Source organism: Carcharhinus amblyrhynchos, chromosome 15, assembly GCF_965287045.1.
Source record: "Carcharhinus amblyrhynchos chromosome 15, sCarAmb.v2.hapA, whole genome shotgun sequence".
NCBI classification, from domain to species: domain Eukaryota; kingdom Metazoa; phylum Chordata; class Chondrichthyes; order Carcharhiniformes; family Carcharhinidae; genus Carcharhinus; species Carcharhinus amblyrhynchos.
Genome location: NC_137338.1, coordinates 38,829,013 through 38,854,116, shown reverse-complemented (window position 1 = coordinate 38,854,116; position 25,104 = coordinate 38,829,013). Strand labels below are relative to the sequence as shown.

The 25,104-nt window shown below is 39.0% G+C and overlaps 1 protein-coding gene across 1 annotated transcript in view; it reads left to right on the top strand.

Annotated features, from left to right (window-relative positions):
• Nucleotides 1–25,104, top strand: part of usp9 (ubiquitin specific peptidase 9) — a 258,340-nt gene that overhangs the window by 70,453 nt on the left and 162,783 nt on the right. Inside the window, exons 6-13 of the mRNA XM_080203847.1 lie at nt 648–866; nt 2,174–2,289; nt 11,308–11,559; nt 11,641–11,779; nt 12,381–12,533; nt 14,729–14,833; nt 14,915–15,121; nt 18,426–18,562. Coding sequence (XP_080059973.1) covers nt 648–866; nt 2,174–2,289; nt 11,308–11,559; nt 11,641–11,779; nt 12,381–12,533; nt 14,729–14,833; nt 14,915–15,121; nt 18,426–18,562 — 1,328 coding nt within the window. The remainder of the gene's footprint in view (nt 1–647; nt 867–2,173; nt 2,290–11,307; nt 11,560–11,640; nt 11,780–12,380; nt 12,534–14,728; nt 14,834–14,914; nt 15,122–18,425; nt 18,563–25,104) is intronic.

The window sequence follows — 25,104 nt, the reverse complement described above, 5'->3', positions numbered from 1 at the left end:
ATGTTCTTCTGTGATCCTTCTGGTTTTTGCATGCCTAATTATTTGTACTATTACATCTTTTAGTTCATCTTGCTGAAAAAGTGTGACTTGATTTTTAAGTGAGGCTAGCATTAACACGACCCACAGGCATCTCCCTTGTAAGAGAATTAATTGTGAAAACTTTTCTGCTTTTCCCTGCAGACAAAAACTATGCAGTCCTAAATTGGAACCAAGTTCAAAACCTTACTTGGGGTTTGTTCTCAATCTGGGACTGGTTTGGATACTCGTCACAGAAACATAGAAGATAGGAGCAGGAGGAGGCCATTTGGCCCCTCGAGCCTTCTCCGCAATTCATTACGATCATGGCTGAAATCCAACTCAATAGCCTATATCAGTATGAAGTAGGAGCCAGGCTGAGCAGCTAAATATTTAATGGCTCAATTTCAGCAATAATACCGTGAAAAAAGTGAATTGGTAGCACAGTACATTAGCCAAATTGGGCTACGTTTTATTATTAATGGAATATTTTTCACCAGTGTTTTATGTTGCTCAGACTGAGTTTGTATATCTGACCAGAGTTGGAATTGAATTACTGTTTCACTGATATTATCCATCATGAATACTTTACATGCTAAAAGTATAACTAATATTTTTTCTTCCCTTTTAAGAGATGTATTATAAATAATACTCATCGCCTCATAGAACTGTGTGTGGCCAAGCTGTCCCAGGATTGGTTTCCCCTTCTTGAACTCCTTGCTATGGCCTTAAATCCTCATTGCAAATTTCATATCTACAATGGTACACGCCCGTCTGAGACTGTTCCTGCAGGAGTCCAGCTGGCTGAAGATGAACTCTTTGCTCGACCACCTGACCCACGCTCGCCAAAGGTTTGGAGAATCTGTCATTTTTATGGTGCTTAATGGACTTCACTATTATAAACTAATGGGCAATTGTTGCAGTTGATTGAGTTTTAATATAATTGTGTACTTGGTTATAACTGTGCATCTCAGGACTATAGTGTTGGATTAATTTGTGCCATTTACTTTGGTCCAAGTGTACAATCTTAGTCACTTATTTTACTGTTAATCTGAATTATTATACTGAACAAGTGAAATTTTAAAGATCAAATAAACATTCAGTCTAGTTTCGTGGGAGTCTCTGCAGGTTTATACACTAAACAGCTGAGCCCAAATATTTCGGATCTCTGCTGAATTAGCTTCGTAAAGCAGCAGCTGGAATTCTGAAGTTCACCTGAGTGCCTTTGGGTTAGAGAGGAAACAATTCTGCAGGATTCCCAATCCTATTAATTTATAATTCTGGCTGGTGCTTTGTGTCTGTGGGCATTGAATTCAGGGCAGGAAAGGCTTAGCTGCTACTTCCATATGAACTAACATCCTAATCAGAGCTTTCTACAAGATTGTGCCCATATCTGACGCAAAGCAATTATGTGGAACCAAACCTCAGTGAAGAGGTAGGAAAGGTGTTAAGGACAAAAACAATGATAAAATTGGTTAATACAGTTTATTAGCATGCTGTTTAGAAGTCAACAAGCTAATTTCTGAGCTAGTCATCTCCACTGCCCCCACACACACACAGTATATCCTTGCAGCATTTGGGCCTTCAAAGTTCCAAGTCGGTGTCAGCTTGACACAAATGGTTAAATTTGGCATTCACAGCTCCAAAGTTAGTGATCCAGGAAGTTGGTAATTAATATACTATGAATGCACTTCAGGGATTGGAGTGAAAGCTTGTTAAAGCTAAATAAACTGTTGGCCAATGGTATTTCGCTTGGTGGTCAGTGTGGAAATATCTCTCACCTCGTTTTTCCAAAAAAAAAGTCTTCAGTTGATTTTGATGATTCTAATATTTTCATCTAATTAAGTTGAGAAATTGGTCAGCATTTCTTTGAAGAGGGATTGCTTTGAGCAAAATGCTTTCTCTCGAGTCAACCTTGAAAGTACAAGTTGACAAGTATTGCGCTTCTATAACAATTTGATCACAATGACAGAGGATCAAGTCATTTACTCTTGTCTTCATAAATCAGGAATTGGTACTGCATTTTTGAAGTTTGATCTAACGCTACAAGTTATAGAAAGACAAGCTTTCAATGATTTCTCATAACTGCCAAAACCCTGTTACGATGAGTTTAAATGTATATAGATAACTTGGATTTTGACTTCTAACTTCTCTATAGGGTTGGCTTGTGGATCTTATAAACAAGTTTGGGACATTGAATGGATTTCAGATTCTACATGATCGATTTGTCAGTGGTTCTGCATTAAATGTTCAGATAATTGCAGCACTAATCAAGTAAGCAGTTTTTTTGATATTTTAATATGTAAATTTGTCAAGGATTGGTGGCAAAATGTTCTGGTATTTCCCATTGTTGTCTGGTATGGATAATCAGATATGTATAATGAGGACAAATTAAATGTCTGATTTGGATGCTAACTTGAAATAGAAGAGTTGCTTATGAGGGAAACATGCTTTGGCATGACAAACAAATTTAAAATATTTTTACTATCTAGTGCAGAATTCATGATATCAAAGGGTTCAGTAGGCAACAAAAATGCTAAGTCCTTTTTTTAATTAAGAATCTTAAAATGCAGCAATAACATCTTTTGTAAACTCTCTCAATTGCAAACAGCATTTCTGGTACTGCGATTATAGTGAAGAATGCTAACAAGGGGATTAATCTGTTATTAAATATGGAATTTATCAATATGAGGAGAATTCTCAAACCGTCCGCCTTGCCTTGGACTGTACTCTGCCCATACAAGCAAAAATGGGATGATCTGTAGGGCAGAGAAAAAATAGGTGGAGATTGTTTGTAATGTTTCGATTGCCCATCAGTTGAAATTTGGCTTTCTATAAGATAAAATTGAGTTGCTACTCCAAATCATTGAGATGTATGGGACATTGCATCTGTTTTGAACTGCTGAGAACACCATTTAAACTTTCAAGAGCTGGACCACCCTTTCAGAACACAAGAAACCCAAACCATCCAGCTACATGCCTCATTGAGGCGTACAAGATGATGAATGGGATGGATAGGATAGAGGTGGAGAGACTCTTCCTGCTCAAAAAAGACAGTAGGACGAGGGGGCACAGCCTCAAGATAAAAGGGGGGTGGTTTAGAACGGAGTTGAGGAGGAACTTCTTCACTCAAAGGGTGGTGAATCTCTGGAATTCTCTGCCCGTTGAAGTGGTGGAGGCTGTCTCGCTAAATATTTTTAAGACGCGGGTTGATGGGTTTTTGATAAGAGAGGGGATTAAGGGTTATGGGGAGAGGGCGGGAAAGTGGAACTGAGCCACGACAGATCAGCCATGATCTTATTGAATGGCGGGGCAGGCTCGAGGGGCTAGATGGCCTACTCCTGCTCCTATTTCTTATTATGTTCAATGCATAATGACCTCAAAACCAACCTTTGTATCCCCTTAAACAAAAATCCTTATTGCCAATACTTTTGCACCCAGGGCCTACCTTTGCTGCTGCACCAAATCTTTTACAGCAATCTAGTTTCAATAGTCCACATAAAAAAAAATGCTCTTTTCCCATAGCTCCCAGTCTGTGATATCTCACTTCCAGTTTCAGGACTCCAGTGATCACCCCATAATTCTGTCCCTCAACAGCCTCGTTTTGCTGTTGATATTCTTGAAACACCTACCTGGTTTTTGTAACCCCTCCCAGTCTTTCAACACCCACTGCATTTACCCCTCAGTGCATTTAAGCCACCTGTACACCGTTGCCACATCCGCAGGACGAACTTTGTATTTTCATGCAATTGCAGGAACACTGTCTTAGAACTGCATTCATAACTAGCATTCCGTTCCTATTACGTTGCATCTAATATTCCCACACACTGGGATTCCCCTACATTACCAAATCAGGTTTTTTCTGCTCCCCATTTTCACAGATCCTTCCCCACTCCCAGGTGCTGCTGCATATCTAAAATTTATAGATTAAATTAAGATACAAGTAAATTACTACTTTACTGTTACTGCCGTTATTGTATAGTACAATCCCAAATGAGTTGCTGACACCCATACTACTATATAATGAGTCAGTTTATTTCACTCATCATAAATCACTGGTCTTGAGTATGTTGAATGTTAAATGGATTCAGCAGCAGATATTGTGAAATGCATTTTTATCAAAAAAATCCTACTCAGTGATGCAACTGTTACAATGAGTAATACTTGACGTATGTCTGTAACCTAAAGGCTATCATTAGATATTGTTTCTAAAAGCTTTCCTACCATTGAAGTTAAACTGACTTCTGGTTGCTGGGTTTATCCTTATAACCTTTTTTGAGCACATAAGCACCATTTGCAATTCTTTAGTCCTCTGCACTGCCCTAAAATTGCACAATTGTGACAGTACCTCTGAATTTCTGCCTTTGCTTCCCTCACCTTAGCATGCTTGGATGTATCCCATTTCGCCCTGGTGACTTACCAACTTAACTCCAGACTGCCTTTCTAAAACCTCTTTGATCAATTTTTAACACATTTGGTATCTCAATTATCTCCCCCTTCATTGTACTTTTGATAGCATCTTCCTTGGTAAAGGCAGTTGTAAAGTACTCATTTAGCACCTCAGCCATGTGTTTTGCCTTCATCCCCTTTTTTGAATTCTACTTGGCTCCACCCCTCATCTTTGCACCTGTGACTCATATGGTGATAGATTTTTGGTTTTTCCCTTTTGTTTCCAGTTGCATATCATACTCAAACCTCTCATTTCTTTTTTCACTTCCCACCCAAAATTTCTATAGTTTTCATTCAGAAAATAAAGAATTAGTAGTATATATCACAAATAGAGTCTCATATGTTTGCAAGGTCTAAGTGGCTTACGATAGTGTAGCTGAAAATTTTTGTAGCTACGTTTGCATGAATGGGAAACCAAATAGTCATAAATTTGGCTTTTCAAGGTTTTGGTCCAGCGTTAAATTAACTAAAGAGTGTAAGCCCTCTGACACATGGAAATACAAAGAAAAAAATATAGCATAGTGGATAAGCACAAGGGAACCGGGATCAATTGTCAGCTTTATGTGACTGCCTGCCTGGGTTTCCTCTACGTGCTCCAGTTTCCTCCCACAGCCAAAAGACATGCAGGTTAGGTTAATTGGCAATGATAAACTGCCCCTTAGTGTCCCAATGTGTAAGGGGAATGGTAGGGTAAATACATGGGATTGTGGGGATAGGGTTTGGGTAAGATGCTCTGTCAGAGTTGGTGCAGACTTGATTGACTGAATGGCCTCCTGCACTGTAGGATCCTATGGTTCTAGTATTAGTAGCCCACTGAACCACTAAGAAACTAAGGTGTCACAAACCTTTTTTTCCATAATTGCTACACTGTGTTTTTAATTTTTAGAAAGTGTATTTGTCATATCTCTAGCCTATGTTTTCCTTAGGAACTACAACCAAATTCGAAGGGCTCATAGCAATCAGGAGAGTGGTTTGGGAGTAACTGTTTATGTTAGGATCATGAATGTTTGTTAGCTTTTGTCAGCTGGCTTACAAATGACGTAAGAAGTCTCACAACACCAGGTTAAAGTCCAACAGGTTTATTTGGTGGCAAACACCACTAGCTTTCAGGGCTCTGCTCCTTTGTCAGGTGAGTGGGGAGTTCTGATCACAAACAGGGCATATAAAGGCGCACACTCAGTTCACAGAATACTGATTCAAATGCGAGTCTTCACCTTTAAGACTTGATTAACTGTAAAAACTCGCATTCTAATCAGTATTCTGTAAACTGAGTGTGTGCCTTTAAATGCCCTGTTTGTGATCAGAATTCCCCACTCACCTGACGAAGGGGCAGACCCCCGAAAACTAGTGGCGTTTGCTACCAAATAACCCTGTTGAACTTTAACCTGGTGTTGAGAGATTTCTTACTGTGTTTACCCCAGTCCAACGCTGGCATCTCCACATTATAAATGACGACCATAGTGATTTATAATAAATTTTTCTCCAGTGTAACGAGGAGATAATTTTTTGGGTGGTTACTTAATAAAACTGGAAAAAATGTTTGTGTTGACCCTGAGACCATGAGCTTTTTGACATCCACGTATTTATTTCTAAATGCCATAATCAAGGTATCAATTAATCAGAAACTTTAGAGAAGGTACTTAATAAAAAAGGGACTAATTTGTCAGTATGACTTAGCAAATTTCAACTTTGGCTCTTAAACAGGACTAAATATAGAGTTAATGTTTTTCTGTAAAATCCTTGATACAATTGGCATGGATATGTTGGGCTGAGTGGCCTCCTTCTGTACCGTTAATGACTGACATGAATATTTTTGTGTCTTTGACTATGACTATACTTCAATTTTCCAAATCCTTTTATGAACTCTGAAACTCCCCTATATAGTCTTTAGAAGAATACTTTCTCATGACTTGTCAGTTCACTCGCGCATCTCGCTGCCTAACATGTAACCACAGTCCTTTGAGTTTTTTTCCTCTCATTGCAATTTCCATTATTTGTGTGACTTCAGTTTGAAAGTCTGCACATACTATCTGCATTTCTGTTCACTGCTGTTTTGTAGTCAGTACCTGAAAGTGCCAAATGCTTTATTTTTATAGTAACTATATTGCATGACTTACTCTTCATCTTGTAACTGAACACAACCCTGTCAGCACAATTAAGCAGCTAGTGCATGCTCATTGTGTTGGAGGAAACTGCATAGTGAATTTGTCTTCCCTAATTTATAGCTACAGTTTTTTTCAACATAATATAAAACTCCCTGTATTCCTTAATTCAGTATTTGAAAGTTGACATCAATGATGGTAACAAGCTTTTTAGGAAATTACATGTATAGATGTCATTGAAAATATTTGACAGGTTTGCATATTCTTGTGCTCTTCATATCTTTGTGTTGACCAGTGAACTTCATTTGTTCATTCTGCATATAACTTGAGTTATTTTGTTCTGGATGTTGGAATCTATCTGCACTAAGGCAACTCAAAATTGGTGACTTCATAAGAACATAAGAACATAAGAAATAGGAGCAGGAGTAGGCCATCTAGCCCTTCGAGCCTGCCCCGCCATTCAATAAGATCATGGCTGATCTGTTGTGGCTCAGTTCCACTTTCCCGCCCTCTCCCCATAACCCTTAATCCCCTCTCTTATCAAGAACCCATCAACCCGCTTCTTAAAAATATTTAGCGAGGCAGCCTCCACCACTTCAACGGGCAGAGAATTCCAGAGATTCACCACCCTTTGAGCGAAGAAGTTCCTCCTCAACTCCGTTCTAAACCGCCTCCCCTTTATCTTGAGGCTGTGCCCCCTAGTCCTACTGTCTTTTTTGAGCGGGAAGAGTCTCTCCACCTCTATCCTATCCATCCCATTCATCATCTTATACGTCTCAATGAGATCTCCCCTCATTCTTCTAAACTCTAACGAGTACAAGCCTAGTTTATTCAGCCTCTCCTCATAGCTCAATCCCCTCAACTCCGGAATCAGCCTAGTAAACCTCCTCTGCACTCCCTCCAGGGCCAAAATATCCTTGCGCAGGTGCGGCACCCAAAACTGCACACAGTACTCCAGCTGCGGCCTCACCAATGCCCTATACAGCTGCAGCAAGACCTCCCTACTTTTATATTCAATCCCCCTCGCTATGAAGGCCAGCATCCCATTCGCCTTCCTGACCACCTGCTGCACCTGCAAGCTGGGTTTCTGCGACACATGCACAAGGACCCCGAGGTCCCTCTGCACCGTCGCCTGCTGCAGTTTTTCGCCACGTAAGTAATAGTCCTTCCTACCATTCTTCCTACCAAAGTGGACCACCTCACACTTGCCAACATTAAATTCCATTTGCCATTTCCTGGCCCATTCGCCCAGCCTATCTAGATCCTTCTGCAGACTCTCCACACCCTCCGCACAATTTGCCTTTCCCCCAATCTTGGTGTCATCAGCAAATTTCGACACCCTGCACTCGGTTCCCTCCTCCAGATCATCTATATAAATGGTAAATAGCTGAGGCCCCAGCACCGACCCCTGGGGCACCCCACTGGTCACCAACCGCCAATCCGAATAGCACCCATTGACCCCCACTCTCTGCCTCCTATTTGACAACCAATCCTCTATCCACGCTAATACCCTACCCCCAACTCCATGTCCCCTGACCTTCTGCAATAACCTCTTGTGACTTCCCCCTTCAGTTGTTGTGCATGCTTTCAGTTTCCTTGCTCAACTGCTTAATTTGGATCATCCCTGCTTAATGCATTTCAGAGCTCTCAGCTCAACAATTTGTACCTCCCGTGTTGCTTTCAATCTGGCGTGCAATAAGTCTGATGCATACAGTGGGGATTAGAGTTTTGCATAACGCACAGTTGAGATAATTCATCCTGGTGTTGTTGATATGAACTTAACAAATTAAGACACATTCTAATGCTTCTTTACTGTCAAGGGGGTATAAACATCCGGATCGCCAAAGAAAACCATAAGTGTATATTTTGCAGGGTGATATCTGGAATGGTTATCAAGGTAGAAGTGTACATTAAAATACTTCAGAATAACTCTTGTGGGATGTTGTGATGAGGGAGGTGGTGTGAATTGGGAGGGGGTTATTAGATTTCTCAAGAATGTTGAGCAGAGCCATCCTTGTTTGTTTTTCCCATTGGTTTATGATCGTGTGACAGGATGATTCTTTTTAAAGTGCTGGTACTCATCTTGGAGTAGTTGTGGATGAATTATAGATTTATGACAGTATCAGTGTGAGTTGACTTTCAATGGCAAGCCAAGTTGTTGGCACAAAATGCTGAGTAAAGATCAAACATAGGCAGTCCTTACAAATTATTCTTGAGTCGGTTGGTACGTGACCTCAGATTTTTGTATCTTTTTCCCTATGAAAGAAGGTAGAAGAGTGTGTGTCTGGGATGCGTGGGGTCCTTGTTTATGCTGGCTTTGTACTGAGGCAGCAGGAGCTGTAGACAGAGTCAATGGATGGGAGGTTGGTTCATAAATGTCAGGATTGGTTACCCATGCAGTATTGAAAGCAGAGTAAATTTTAGGTCTTATATTCCATCTGCATTCTACCCATGTCTGTTTCCCCCTCTTAAATATGGTTTTTTTATTTGAGTGATCAGTTTAAGTCAATATACTTGTCTGCCTGCATAAAGTTGTTTAAAACTGCATCTGTCTTGCTGTTTCAAGAGCTTTTCTAGTTCGAGTCTGTTGCAGTTGAATTGTTTTGTCTGGCAAGCTACAGCAGATTATATAACCACCTTGAAATGATCTGGGATTTTCTAGCCATGAGAAAATGTAGTTCACCTGTGTGACTTTGCTTCTAAAAATTCTACCAACTTGAACATACTTTCTCCTGTACTGGTGCACTTATTCTCCATTATATCATTTGTTCCCTTGTGATACTTCAAGTTTAAATGATGTTTACAGGGAAATACCTGAGACTTTTCAAGGGAGTAGATGCTTGTGATAAAACAAGATACAATAAAGCACTTTGTGATTGGAATTGGTTTTTCTTCATGTAGATTTGTCCTTTTTTAATCAGAAAGGAATGAGGCAAAGTTCTTCTATCCATCTCCACATCCTCAATGTAACATTGTTATTTTGGTCCCAATAGGCATATCCTACTAATCCCCCTACCCCACACACCTTATTGACAATACATGTTGATGAACAATTGTGGGTGGCAGTTTACAGTTGTATTCTTGGATGGGTAAATAAAGGAAGCTAGATTCTATTTTACAGGACTTCTTTTAAAAATCAGATTTGACCTGAGCTAGAGAAATTGGAAAACCATACATCTTTGGACTGGGAGGAAACTGCAACACCCAGAGGAAACCCATGCAGAGACTGGGAAAACATGCAAAGTCCACACAGTCATCTAAGGCCAGAATTGAACCCGTGTCCCTGGTGCTGTGATGCAGTAGCGGCAACCACCATGCCACCCGACGATGCGGAAAAAGGCCATTTGGCCCCTCGAGTCTACATCAACTCTCAGAGCACCCCACCTAAGCCCTCCTAGAAGTCTAGAAGCTTCTTCCCTAAGCTACACAACAAGACCGTGGTAGCTTAAAGAAATTTTAAACAGGAAGATAACTTGCGTTACAAGTCTCGTTGGTGGCTGTAGTTTCAAAACTGTTTACAAACCCCACAAAAATAATTGAGTATTAAGGGAGTCAACATGAAATTGTCTTGTTGGTCCTTATCAGCATCCAGCATGTGTGAAATTTGTTTGTAGAATTTCAAGATTAAGCATCTTCATGCTTAAGTCTCTGTGCTCATCAGAGCTTCTAAAGCCAAGCAATGATTTACTAGGGCACAAATGCACTGAAACAGTTGCAAATGTATCATTACTCATCTAACTTGGGTGAAAAATTTTTTGGCAAGTACCGGTGAAATGCAACTTGACGAGACATCAAATCTTCATATGACATTCTAATTTCAAGGAGATATTAACTCTTGTTTTGAACAAACCTGCAGACTATTGCCCATTAAGTTAAAGCTGAAGGTTTTGAAAGTTCCAATCTCTACTGATTGTGGTTTGTCACAAAAAATTTATCCCATTTCAAGAAATTATGTTCAATGTGTAACTGCACAGCACTTAAAAGTTCACATGAGTTGGATGTTGTATGATGTCAGTTGTTCAAACAAAAGGAACGTGCAGTTGAATTGGTGCTCTATCCACTTCCTGTATCAGTGTGAATAGCTTTGGGAGGAACAGTATCTGAGACCACTGTGTGGAGTAACTTGCAGATAAAACATTATAATTTTTATCTGATGGATTAAGCTGAGAGCACTAGTTACTAGTCTCAGTAGTTAACTCTTTATACCCACCATCAATATTCTGCTAATTTGCCATAATTCTGTTTTGTGTGTTTAATGTTAGTTACCTCCTATAGGTAGAATGTGCCTTATTTTGAATATAGTTTACCCGTAGTATACAAAGATACTCAACTCATTTTTGGTTCTTATTTTGATTTGATACAATTTGGCACTTATTTTCTCATCTCCTGGTTGAGTTTGTTTGGTTTTACTTTCCAGTCAGAAATTTAAATGTAGTTCAGAGTGAGCCTTTTGTACATAATAGAGAAAGCTATCATTTCTTTACTCCTAATTCTTGAAGGAATTGGGCTTCATTAATTCAGCTATAATGCTTGATCTTGACTTAAACTAATCTTAGCTAACATAGCTGAAATTTTGCTGATTTAGTTATTTATTATTGGTGAATTTGATGTTTATGATATGCAAAATTGCTTGAAGCTTTTTGGTATTAGAGTTTTTGTTTTGCATAAAGGCGTTTATTTAATAGAAGCATAGAATGGTGATAACTTAAATGCTAATATCTGTATTTTTTATGCTCTACAGACCTTTTGGACAGTGTTATGAATTTCTTACCTTACACACAGTGAAGAAATACTTCCTTCCAATAATAGAAATGGTTCCGCAGTTTCTAGAAAATCTAACAGATGAGGAACTAAAAAAAGAAGCAAAGAACGAAGCCAAAAATGATGCGTTATCTATGATAATTAAATCACTAAAAAACTTAGCTTCTCGAGTCCCTGGGCAGGAGGAAACGGTCAAAAATTTAGAAATATTTAGGTTAAAAATGATACTAAGGTAATTATACACTACCATTTTTTGGATTTTTACTGAAGTTGGTTGTGGTTCTTTATCATTATTTAAGTTTATTATTTATAGGTTGTTACAAATTTCATCTTTTAATGGAAAAATGAATGCACTAAATGAAGTTAACAAGGTGATTTCCAGTGTCTCTTATTATACGCATCGCCATGGCAGTCCTGAAGAAGAAGAATGGTTGACAGCAGAGAGAATGGCAGTAAGTTGTAAATTTCCTACAAGGAACGATATAATTTTATGTATGAATTTTACAGTAGGATCTTGAATGTCTTATCAGGTCAATTAACTGTAAGCATATTGTGTGCTATGTTTGTGTTAATCTCTGGAAATGATAGAAATTTCTTCTAAAATTTAGTCTCAAATGTCCAGACAGCAGAGCAATGTTGACTTAAGATAGTAGTGGGCATATGGATTGGTAAATTGGAGACAAATGTAATAAACTGTAGAATACAGCTTTTTTAAATCACTTTAACGAATTAAACCCTGCAATAAATCATATCTTTGCTTTTCCACATTCAGCTAGTACTTTGTCCATTTCAGTGTTCAAAAGCACTTCAACATGCACCTTTTAACAAGTGTTGCATATGTATTCTCTGCTGCAATTTTCTCTGGGTGATGAGCGATCTTTTTCAGTGTTCAAATTTGTTGAAATCTTGAAAATGTTCACTGGTGTGGCTATATTTTCAGTTTAGAAAAGCAAATTTTCATACTTTGAAAAATCTCAGTTTTAGAAATAGTGTCCTTGTTATTCATGTTTGAAAGAATATTACTTGATTTTTATGTTCCTTTACTATTTGTAGGAGTGGATTCAACAAAATAACATCCTGTCAATTGTGTTGCGTGACAGTCTACATCAACCACAATATGTTGAAAAACTAGAGAAGATACTTCGCTTTGTTATCAAAGAAAAAGCACTCACCCTCCAAGATCTTGACAACATTTGGGCAGCACAGGTGAGGAAATAAGTAACGTTCTATCAGTTTATCTTGTGCTATGCTGTTTACATTTGTGCAAAAATGCAGTAGATTCATTGAAGAAATTTAAAATGATTTGCACTTTCAGATGGTGAAACTTGGATTTTAGTGTAAAGAATAATTGAACAAACTTGGCTTTGAAAAGAGAATTCCATTGCCAAAAATCTTCCTCAAATGCTTGTATTTATTTTGGCATTTATACATATTAACAATGTTACTGTTGTGAAACTTGACAAGTGGTTCAAACATTTCCATTGTCTTAAATAGGTAGGGATCCTATCCTGACATCTATTGGCTTGGTGTCTCATTGCACTCATGAAGCACGTTCGGACGTTCGTCTATATTAAATGCAAATATAAATGCAGTTGCTGTTGTAATTTGATTTTTCTTTCAGATTCGAGATAGTATATGGTGTTTCTTTGGAATCAGTGGTTTCAATGACATGTCTGGCAATGGAAATTTGAAGGCCCTATAGATCCAATATTTGGAAGTTGGCTCATCAACAGTATTCCAAGGAAGTCTTGTTTTGTGAAAGATCCTGGAAGGATTGATTTACTATGCGTGGTTAGGTTTCTTCCCAGAAGGTTCTTGAATACTTGTAAAGCTAATGTTGCAAAAATCGCTAGGAGTGGATAAGGTGTACTGTTTCAGTGGTAGTAACTTTGAAATCCTGTTATCGTGTAGCAATGCATAAACTTTGACTTTACAAACCTGTAGATAAAGCTTTGGATTAAAAACAGGAAATGTTGAAAAGACTCAGCAGGTCTGGCAGCATTTGTGGAGACAAAGAGAATTAAGGTTTCAAATTCCATATGATTCTTGTTTGGAACTGGAGTGAAGTAGGAATGTGATGTGTTTTATTGTTGAAAAAGGGCAAGGGAGAGATGCAGGAAAAGGTTAGGAGAAGTTACATGACCAAAGATGTCACCGAATACAAAGACAAAATGGTTATGTTAAATTCTAAAGCTTTGATCCAGAGTAATTGTTATATCAGAATAAAAGTCCGCCCTGCCTGATTTAAAAAAAAAGGCAGAATGTGTTAATAGCAGAGAATGGGTCTGTGCTGTCACAAAGCAAAAACATAAGAAAAGGGTGTGGAAGAGTGGGAGCCTGTGGTTGGAGGAACTAGAGCAGTGAGCATGGGAGAGGCAAAAATCTGTACAGTGAGAATAGCATGAGACACGAAATCTGTCATTGGAGCAGCAGCTCCTGCCTCTTCCACAAACAGGAATAGCATTTCTTCCATTTGGCACCCCATCATTGATTATTTGTAGACTTTCAAGTGACCCCTCCCACCCTGTGTCTTTTGAACCTTGGTTGATATGTAGGGCAGTAGGTAAGAAAATTAGCATACTTACAATGCTTTGCATGTTGGCACATTTTGACAGACATGGGATAACTTTGAAGTGGAATTGTTGCTGTGTTGGTATGTTGGACATGATTTCTTAAATAGCCGATTAAAATTTTGCTGATTCAAGCTTTGGTTAAGAATCTTTACCAAAAAGACAGGGCCTCCAACATTGGAACAGCCCATTGATGCTGTACTGAAACATTAGTAAAAGGATTCGCCTTTGGTAATGTCATGATGCCTGAAAAAACTCCAGTCAGAGGTACTTGTTGAAATTTTGCCTCTTCAAATGTGTGAAACGCAGCAGCCAATTGAAAACAGCAGAGGTAAATGAGCAAATAATTAGTTTGTGGTTGAATGATAAATGTTGGCTAGTATATTACTGAACTGCATGCTGTGTTTGAATACTGTGCAATCTTTCATGTCCAGGTGACAGGAATGACTCATCTGAAAAACAACACCTCTGACCATTTTTTTTTCAGTTCCGCACTAGTTAGTTCACGCTGAGCTCAAGACTCCAGAATGGGGCTTGAACTCTCGTCTAAGTTAAATCACCACTGAGTGAAGGCAGATGCTAGGTTTAACTGAGTTTAGTGTAAAATTTAGCTGTTCCAGCTGAAGTTCAGGTTTGTGATGTTCAAATATGTAACGACCATGTTTAGTAATTTTTTAAATTTCTGTATATCGTACAATCCTCCAAGCCCTGGCCAAGTTTTCTAGAGGGGAAAATGCATTTTGTCATGAATTGGGCTATTTTTAAAAGGTTGTTCCACCAGAATTCTGCACCTTAATATGTGTTGTCTGTTGCTGTGTTTTTTATTTGTAGGCTGGTAAACATGAGGCAATTGTGAAGAATGTCCACGATCTTCTTGCAAAATTGGCTTGGGATTTCTCTCCTGAACAGCTTGATCACCTTTTTGATTGCTTTAAGGTAGATCTTCGTTAAACTTAAATAAATTGATGGACAGAATGAAATATATATTCATTTACTTCTCACAATTTTAACTTCAAGGCAAGTTGGACTAATGCAAGTAAAAAGCAACGTGAAAAGCTACTAGAGTTAATCCGTCGCCTTGCTGAGGATGACAAAGATGGTGTGATGGCACATAAGGTGTTAAACCTCCTGTGGAATTTAGCACATAGTGATGACGTACCAGTTGACATCATGGACCAGGCTTTAAGCGCACACATCAAAATCCTGGATTATAGCTGCTCTCAGGTAAGAGCTGCATTTTATCAAAGCGTATACAGATTAAGTGGTTTACGTTCTTTTGATAAGGGATTGCATATGGTGCATGTAAAAAAAAAATTTAAATCTCAACATGTTTTTCCTTTTCAGAGAGGTTTTTTTCCTATTAAGAATATTTATTTACCACTTTTTCAAGATAATTTGTGCAAATATACACTTCGGTACCTTTGCATCTCAGGAGAATTGGGTCTTCCGTATTCTCTTGTCTTTTTTGTGCCTTTCCTTGTCCCTCCTACCAAAACGTATCTCCAACACTTGTCTGCAATAAATTTCATCTGCCGCTTGTCCACTAACCTACGTCCCCTTGAAATGTCATTGCCTTCGTTTCTTTACAGTTTGTAATACTTACAAATACTTACAAACTTCAACATTTGAAATTGTGCCTTGTACACCCAAGTCTAGGTCACTAATATAGATTTTGAAAATCTGTGCTTGACCTCTAATTGCTGGGCTTAACTGTGCAGCCTTTTTTTGGGACCAAAATGTAACATTTGTAATTCTCCCGTTCTCTCTCAACCTGTGTGTCAAAGGAAGATTGGACAATTACGACTGGTGTCTCTGCGATTTATCACCTTTCACTTCCTTTAATATCCTCTGAGGCACCTGATCTGATCCTGGTAACTTCATATGCAGCTAGGTTTTCTAATATGTTATCTTCATTTATAGCTCATCCACAGTCTGGACTAAGTCTTTCATTACGACTTTGACAGCATCCTCCTTCGGAACGACGAATGCAAAGTGATCATTTTACTACCTTAGCTATGATCTTTAACTCTATATAAATCCCTGTTATGGTCCTCAGTTGGTCCCCACCCCTTTACTTTTCTTTTACTATTTTGTTATTCAAATAAACTTCTGGATTCCCTTTTATGTTAGCTGCCAATTTCTTTTCATACTCTTCAGTTATTTCTTAATTTCGGTCTGAGCTTTCCGTATCAGCCTGGTTGCCTCTTGAATTATCAACTTGACATCTGTCCTACAAAACCTTTTTGTGCTTCATCTTTTCTCATCACCCAGAGAACTCTGATTTTGTTTGCCATGGACCTTCCTCGTGGAAATATGTAATGGACAGTGTTGTTGCTTGTGAAATATTCTATACAGACACTTTGACCAATTTAGTACTCAAAAACATATTGCACTTGTGCTGTTACTTTATGAAACAAACAAAGGACTGTGTTTCAAACTTAGTTTTATGAAAACACTTGCAATTTAAAGAAGCAATTCATTAAAAAAAATTGTTAAGCACTCCTCAATCAAAGCTGACTGCCTGAAAAACATACATCATAACTGTTCTGATGAACTTGACCTAACTGTTGGATTCAACTCACTGACCTCACGACGACAGACGAACTCAGGACTATCTTAGTGTGAAGATGGAGTACACAAAGAAAATATGGGCGATTCTCCCAAAAGAATTCTAAGTGTCAAGTTCACACAAAAATTGGAGTAAATCCTGCTGGCTTTTTCAGTGGGACTTTCAAAATGGATCTCCCACACTCTGTGCATGGAACAGTGCACTAGCATGATTCGTGTGAAAAATCGGGGGGCAAGGTCTTTACTGATGGAGAAACTGGCAGCATGGCAGTGAATGCGCCGATGTGTCAAAGGACACACAACAAAAGAACAAAGAAAATTACAGCATAGGAACGGGCCCTTCAACCCTCCAAGCCTGCATTGGCCATGTGCTCAACTGAATTAAAACCTCCTACCTTCCAGGGACCAAAACCCTCTATTCCCATCAAAGAACAGTGCCGAGATCAGTGCATGTGCAGCAGCCCTGCATTGCTGGCCTCCCCATTGCTGCCCCTCTGACCAGGATCCCCTCCCTGATGGCCAGCCCTGATAGCTGGCCTCCCTCCCTCTGTCATGATGGCACAAGGGGTGGCATGCTGACAGTGGTTAGCACTGCTACCTCACAGTGCCAAGGGACAAGGGTCACTTTCTATGTGGAGTTTGCACGTTCTCCCTGTGTCTTTGCATTTTTTTCCAGGTGCCGTGGTTTCGTCCCATAGTCTGAACGACATGCTGGTTAGGTACATTGGCTATGCTAAATTCTCCCTCCTGTATATCCAAACAAGCGCTAGACTGTGGTGACTAGGGCATTTTTGCAGTAACTTCATTGCAATGTTAATGTAAGCCTACTTGTGACTAATAAATTTAAAAAATCTTTAAAACTTTAAATATTGATCCCAGTGCAAAGTGGCAATGATCTCCTCCCGCCCCCTCATTGCCCAATGCCACATGGGCAATGCCTCTGTGCATTGCCACTTTGTCCCTTGAGCTGTGCTTGGGGTCCAGGCTGGCAATGCCCAGGGACACCCTCTTAGTCCCACCTCCTGGTGAGGGGCCTCAATAGCCCTCCTTCACTCCAGGGTCAGGCTGCCAGCTCTGCACAAGTGGGTAGCGATTGTAATGCCCAATGGAGTTAAATCCTCCTGGGGGGAGGGGGTGGGGGAAGGAGGTGGCACAGTCAGGCTGCTGGTCCCAGTTAAATTTTGACTCGTGGTAACCTTGGTTTGTCCAAGTATGATTAGGCTTTTGCTTGCAGAAGCTATTCAGCTGTAGATTATTCAGTGCCCAATTTTATGTTGGGCACAGTTGCTTGGGCTGTGGCCACTTAGCCAGAGTACCCAAACCAACTCCTCTAAAAGGCAGTCCATTGCTCCATTACTAGTTTGCCTACCAATCTTTAGCCAGGAAAGGACCAATCTTGCCCCACTGAAATTGGGGCATCCCCGGTTAATTATTTTACTCCTTGTCATTTTCGATATCTAACATAAGCTATATGGTACCATGATAACGATCCACTAAATGTTCTCCTATTGACCGTTAATTCACTTAACGCACCTCAGTCCTCAGATCCAAAAATGTCACCTCCTTTATCAGGCAAAAAACATACTAATCAGAAAATTTTTCTTAAGTATCAAACTCTTTCCACTTCTCTGTCCTTTAAACAATTATTACGTCCAGTCTGTGTTAGGGAAAATTATCTTGTTGTTATCACTGCTTTTTAGGTTTTGACCCTCTGTAATTTACACACATTTGTTTCTCTATCTTGCCTACACAGCTTTTGGATGCATCCAATAATATAATATTATTGTTTCTTCATTGTAACCAAACAGATTCTGTCCTTGATTTCTCGTGGACCTCTTCTATTTCCAGTACTGTAGTATTCTCAATGTTGCAAACAGAATAATCACTGAGCGTTAGTGGCGTTTAGCTTAACTTTCTGTAATGTTTATTGAATTATTCATTCCAATTACTGTTCAAATAGGACCGAGATACACAGAAGATCCAGTGGATAGATCGTTTTGTGGAGGAATTACGTACTAATGACAAATGGGTCATTCCTGCTTTGAAACAAATTAGGGAAATCTGTAGTCTTTTTGGAGAAGCACCACAGAATTTAAGGTAAGGTGAATGATATAACTTCCGGTAAGAAGTGAAGCAGGCAGTCATCTCCCAAAAGGATTACATTAGGAGTATCAATCTTGGGTTTCATCGTTTAAAGAGATTATTTTGATCATTTCATTTTTAAAGGTAAAGGTGTGTCAAAAATTATTTCAAAAATATGTTGTGTAATGCAAATTAAGACGAGCTAGTTCTGCTTCTAGACATCAAGAAGTGATGCTTTTAAATTGACTGTAGATGTGTGATGTTGCTCAAGATAAATTGGCGGATATGCTGTTCTAGTTTATAAGGAAAAGGTATAATAGGGTATGACTATCAAATGCAAGACTTGAAATATTTCCTAGGTTCTTGCTGTTGCATTAATTTATACAGTAAATAGAAAGACTTCAGAGGAAGTACATTGAACAAAGTTAAATATCTGGATTTGGTGGGGATGCAGTAGCAACGAAAGATGGTCAAGGGTAGACAAGTAAGTTAGAGACATTTAGGTACTTGGCTTTTGAAATGTAAATTTAATCAAACAAGTTAAAATTGCAAGTTACTGATCTGCATTCAAGTCAGCAGATCCTTGTATTTAAGTATGCCATGCTGAAAGCCATATTGTCTGTATCTGCATATTCTGTAAGAGGCCCACTTGTGATCTTTTTTTTTACCCCTTCAACAGCAGTGTCTCATTTCAATTTCCCAGCCTATTGAGATTTTTGTTCATTTAATTTCCTCTGCGTTCTTGAGCAAGTTTTCAAAAACATTTGTTAATGTAGTTTTTAAATGTTTGTACCTTTTCTGGTAATACATCCTGAACTACTTAATTGGTGTGACTCTTTGATCTACACTTTGATTGAATTCAAATCCTTGTTTTTAAATGTTATGACTTTTGTCTCTGCTTAATATCTCTGATTTAAAGTGAGATTTTGTCTCTTCAAAAGGGCTCCAATTGTTGTCAGCTTTGCTTAGTGGTAGTTCTCCCTACTGAGTTTAGAATGTTGTGGGTTCAAGCCCCAAAGAGACATTTAAAAAAAGAGGGAGACACTGCATCATGCTGAGAAAAAACTACTAGTGGAAGAGCCATCTTTTAGATAAGATTTTAAACTAAGTCTATCCTCTTGCTGTTTATGAAGGATCCCATAACCTAATGATGATGATTGGATTATTCATTGTTGTTTGTGGGAGGATAGTGTGTAAATCAGCTATTGCATTTCCTACATAACACTGTACACTTCAGTAGCCTTTACTTGGTTGTAAAGCCTTCATGAAAGGAGCTACATATATGTAAGCCATTTGTTATTTATTGAGAAAGTATTTCATGCAGTAAAGGAAAAAGAGATGTTTAGACCATATTTTTCAAAACTCTCAAATGATAAATTTGTTAATTTAAAATTTGTTTCTTGTGCTCCCATCATGATTCAGAACTAAATCAACCAATTTAATAAAATGTAGATTGTTATTGCAACTAAAACTGGTGGAACATTTGGCAGCTCTAATGCTATTTTAAGATTTTCACTGAATTAATAAGCCAGTGTTATTTTAGAAGGACCTCTTCATAGTGCTTGAGTGAGATTTGGGGGTAGTGATCTCATTCAAGACATGGCCACTCTTCAACTTACAAGACTTTTTTATGATTCTTGCTCATAGTCGGCCATTATGAATTTTGTATCAATTGAGGGTGTATAGATCTAGAAAAGCCTCAACTTTTTTTAACGCACTTCCATAATGTGAATCATTGGAATAAACTGGCAGGGGAAAGAGAGAATTTTGAGAACCCCTTATTCAGAACAGACCTGGCCCTTGACACTTAGAACTTCACCCTGAATCATCAAGGTCAATGACTGCAACTTGAATGGATTTTCAGATATTAAAGTGATCTGTTTTTGTCACCAGCAAGAAGTTTCACAACACCAAGTTAAAGTCCAACCGGTTTATTCAGTAGCAAACGCCACTAGCTTTCGGGGCTCTGCCCCTTCACCTGACGAAGGGGCAGTGTCCTGAAAGCTAGTGGTGTTTGCTACTAAATAAACCTGTTGGATTTTAACTTGGTGTTGTTAAACTTCTTACTGTGTTCACCCCACTCCAACGCCAATATCTCCACATCATCTTTATCATTAGCACCAGTGTATTAGCTTTATATAACATTCATTGGAAAGTGTGAGTTTTCATCGTTTGAGGAAAGAAAGAAAATGAAACCCATGTTACGTTGCTTTATTTAAACTAACATACTTACATTCATACCACCCTGATGTGAGGCAATAACCGTCTTATAAAGTAATAAATAAACTTAAAAATAAATTAACTTTAAATCTTAAACAAGAGAGAATCTAATTGTTGCCTGTTGACATTGAATGGCTTTACCATCATTGAGTCCCCCCCATCAACATCCTATGGATTATCATTGACCAGCTGAAATGGCCAGAAAATATTGTGCCCTCGAGCAATCAGAGGCTAAGAACCTGTGTTGAGTAATTCAACTCACTGGTTCTCCAAAGCCTGTTGACAATCTACAAGGCATAAGTAAGAAGTGTGATGGAATAGTCTTCCCTTTGCCTGGATGAATGCACCTGCAATAACACTTAAGCTTGATGTCTTCTTGCTCAAAGCAGCCTGCTTGATTGGCATTCCTTCCACAAACATTTACTCCCTCCACCACCAGTGCAAATAGCAGCAGCTTGAAGCATCTGCAAGATGCACTGCAAGAACTCTCCAAGGTTCCTTAGCATCTTCCAAAACCATGACCACTACCATCTAGAAGAACAAGAGCAGCAGGTATATGGGAACACCACCTGGAATTTCCCTCCAAGCCCCACACCATCCTGATTTGGAAATATGGAAATTTATGCTGACAGTATAAATACAGTCGCTGGGTCAAAATTCCAGAACTACCTATCTAACAGCACTGTTGGTGCAGTTCAAGAAGGCAGTTCGCCACCAACTTCTCTAAGGCAGTTAAGGGTCGACAATGAATGCTGGCCTTGACAGCAAGGCCCACGTCCTTTGACTGACTAATAAAAAAAAAATTTTTAAAAAAGCTGTGAACTTGGTGATGCCAAGGCGATAATACAACCTTCGACTAAATTCCTGATCAATCAATCTCTCTCTGGAGCATGGTTGGTCAGATATTACAAGCATTTACAAAAAAAAATTATAGTGCAGAAGACTGACAAATAGGTGTCGTTGTATTTGAAAAGAGAAATAGAACAGATTCAGAGGACTTTAGATAGATGAATTTCCTTAATATCATAGATATCAGAGAGAGTGGGAGTCTTGCCTCAGTGGGAACTGTCAGCGTAAATTTCAAAAGGGAAAAATTATGCATCATCAATTTCAATGCATATTTTCAAGTAGTAACAGTGTGAGCAAATGTTACAGTATATTTATTGGATTTTCAAAAGATCTTGGATAAGATACTGCAGATTAGATTTTTATTTATATTCAGAGATTGCTGTGAGAGGGAATGTAGAAAAATGGATATCAAGTTGGTGACACAACAGAAAGTAGGTTAATGGTTGCAGCTCAGACTAACCAGTAAGTTGTGTTTCATAAGTATCAGTGCTGAGGCTATTAACAATTTGTACAAAATATTTTGACTGTGAAATTGGAGGCATCGTTTGGAAAGTTATGGATTATACCAAATTTGAGTATAGTGAAATGGAATAGAAAATGTAAACTTGCCAATCATTTGGTAAATCAATCTCAATAGTGATATGCAAGACGGATATGTTGCAGAGTATCTAAAAGGCAATCAATGCAGACAGTTGTAGATAAAAACAAATGGCAGTTTATTCAGTACCAGTACGCACACAAAGCAAACAATCTCTCATACCACTAAAAGGCAATTCAAAGTTGCGTTGCTTTTGTCGATTACTTGCACCATCTTTGGGGCATCTCATTAAAACTCAATGTTCTCATCTTGTAGGTCTAGTTTGGTATATTTGGAATTACAAATGAGTTTATAACACAAATACAGAATGATCTATTTGCTGCATCTGTAATCACACAAGAAACAATTATGGAATGATCTAACCCATAGCACGAACCATGACTGCAGGTTATTCCAAAGCATGAACTTTGCTTACTATCCTGATGTTTTGCTGTAGTAGTGCCAAGTCATCTAGAGATTTTAGCTTGATCCTGTGGTCAAGCAATCAGTTTTATTACATAACTCATAGATCATTCATCAACTTATTTTATCTTGACCCAAAGGTCACCTTCCCTTGTTTAGCATGGCCTGGCCAAAAGATCATATTCCCTTCTACATCCATTCTAATTTTTGTTAACTGCAAGCGCTTTTAAAATTTATATCCACAACTTGGGCCAAGTCTGAAGAAACCATGATATATCCTGATGTGTCACTTCAGATAATTATCTGAATAGAAAAAAATTGGCATAACTTTGGGTGAAATAGGATTAGCTGAGTAGCTCTTGCATTCTATTGATGCAGACGCGATGAGCTGAATGCCTACTGTGTGATAACCATTGCATGATTTTCAAACACTGTGAAAGAAAAATTAAGAAGGTTGCATAATTCTTGGGTCATAGTCTAAACAGGATGGAGGCAAAGGGATGCGGGTATGCAAATCATTAAAATTTGCAGCACTGACCATGAAAAAGGACAAACAGAAAACATCTGGGATTCATTTGTAGAGGGCTGGAATTGAAACGTGCAGAAGTTATACTCAGCATGGATTGAACCTGACTGGATCATCTGGAGCATTGTGCACAAGACAGGTCTCCAAGTTGTAGGTTTTTGGGGAAATGGAGAAAGTGCAGAAATTATTCACCAGAATAATCCCAGAACTAAGAGGATATACATATCAACAAGGCTGTGGCTCTATTTTCTATAAAAGACGAGGCTTGAGGGTTGATCCAATGAAGATCTACAGGTTTGAAACAATTGTATAGTGAAAGCATAAGAATTTTTTCCTTTTGTGGGAGAGATCGAAAGTGATGCCATAAATACGAGATAATTGCAAATAAATGAGAGAATTCGGGAGTGACTTCTAATCCGGAGAGTGCAACCTGTTACCATAATGAATAGTTGAACTGACGAGTAGAGATGGGTTGAAGGGAAACTGGAAAAGCACACAAGGTAGTTAGATTGATAAAGCAATACTGATGGAATTCGATGAAGGTGGAGAAGGAGGAGGCTCATGCAAAGCATAAACGCTGGTGTGGATCAATTAGTTAGATAACCTGCTGACCTACCTTCAGCTCTTTTCTAAGATCCTGAGCATCACCACTTCCATTGCTATCAATGTACAGACATGCAAAGGCCAGTTGGTATTGCAAGTCTGTTCTGTTATTCAGTCTGTTCTGTTATTCAGTCAGCTCACAACCAATCTCTGCCTCATTCTGTTTACTTGCATTTGTTCTACAGGATATAGGTGTTGCTGGCTACACCAGCATTTATTGCCCATCCCTAGCTGCTCCAGAAGGTGGTGGTGAACTGCCTTCTTGAATCATTTGAAGTCCCTGGGGTATAGGTACACACACAATGCTATTAGAGAGGGAATTCCAAGATTTTGACCCATCGACAGTGAAGGACGGCGACACATTTCCAAGTCAGGGCGGTGAGTGACTTGGAGGGGAACCACCAGATGGTGGTGATCCTAGGTATCTGCTGCTCTTGTCTTTCTAGATGGGAGTGGTTATGAGTTTGAAAGGTGCTGCCGAAGGAACCTTGGTGAGTTCCTGTAATGCATCAGCAATGATAACATCACGGGACATTGATTAGACCCTCCCTTGGGGATTGTCATTGCCTGGCACTTATGTGGTGTGATTGCCACTTGCCACCTGACGGCTCAATCCTGGATATTGTCCAGATCTTGATGCATTTTGACATGGACTGCTTCAGTATCTGAGGAGCTGCAAATGGTGCTGCACACTTCACAGTCAGCAGTGAACATCCTACTTCTGACATTATGATGGAGGGAAGGTGATTGAAGCAGCCAAAGATGGTTGGGCCTGGGACTCCATCCTGAAATTCTTACCCCTTGATGCCCTTACCTGAGAAAAATCTATCCATCATAGTTAATTCCATATTCGCAGCTGATTGCAGGAGGAACTTCCAGAATTTCACTACCCTTGTGTGTTTAAAAAAAAAGGTAGATCTCACTCCTAAATGACCAAGCTCTTTTGTGTTCCCCTTGTTCTGGATTCCATTACCAGAGGAAGTAGTTTTTAAAATAGCCCTCAACCATTATACAATTTGCATTCTTTGTAACTGTGACCACGCCGTTCTCCTCCAATGTCTCTTTCATTGCCTAGCTTTGGGCCCCCTAGCAACTACTTTAATGTAGTTCATGCATCGCAATCACTGCATCTTTTCCCTCCTGCACAGTAGCTTTTGAGGTACAAAGCCCTAAAAAAAAATTTGGTCCGTCCAACCTGTTGCAGCACACTTTCTTTTTAAAGGCAATGCTGCTTTTTCCCTTCATTTACCTGCCCTTACTCCAGCACTAGTACTCCATGCTAACAAAGGTTTGGTGTCAATATTAACAGTTTCAATTGATCCAGCATCACCAGCTTTTTGAGTCAACATATTCTGGATA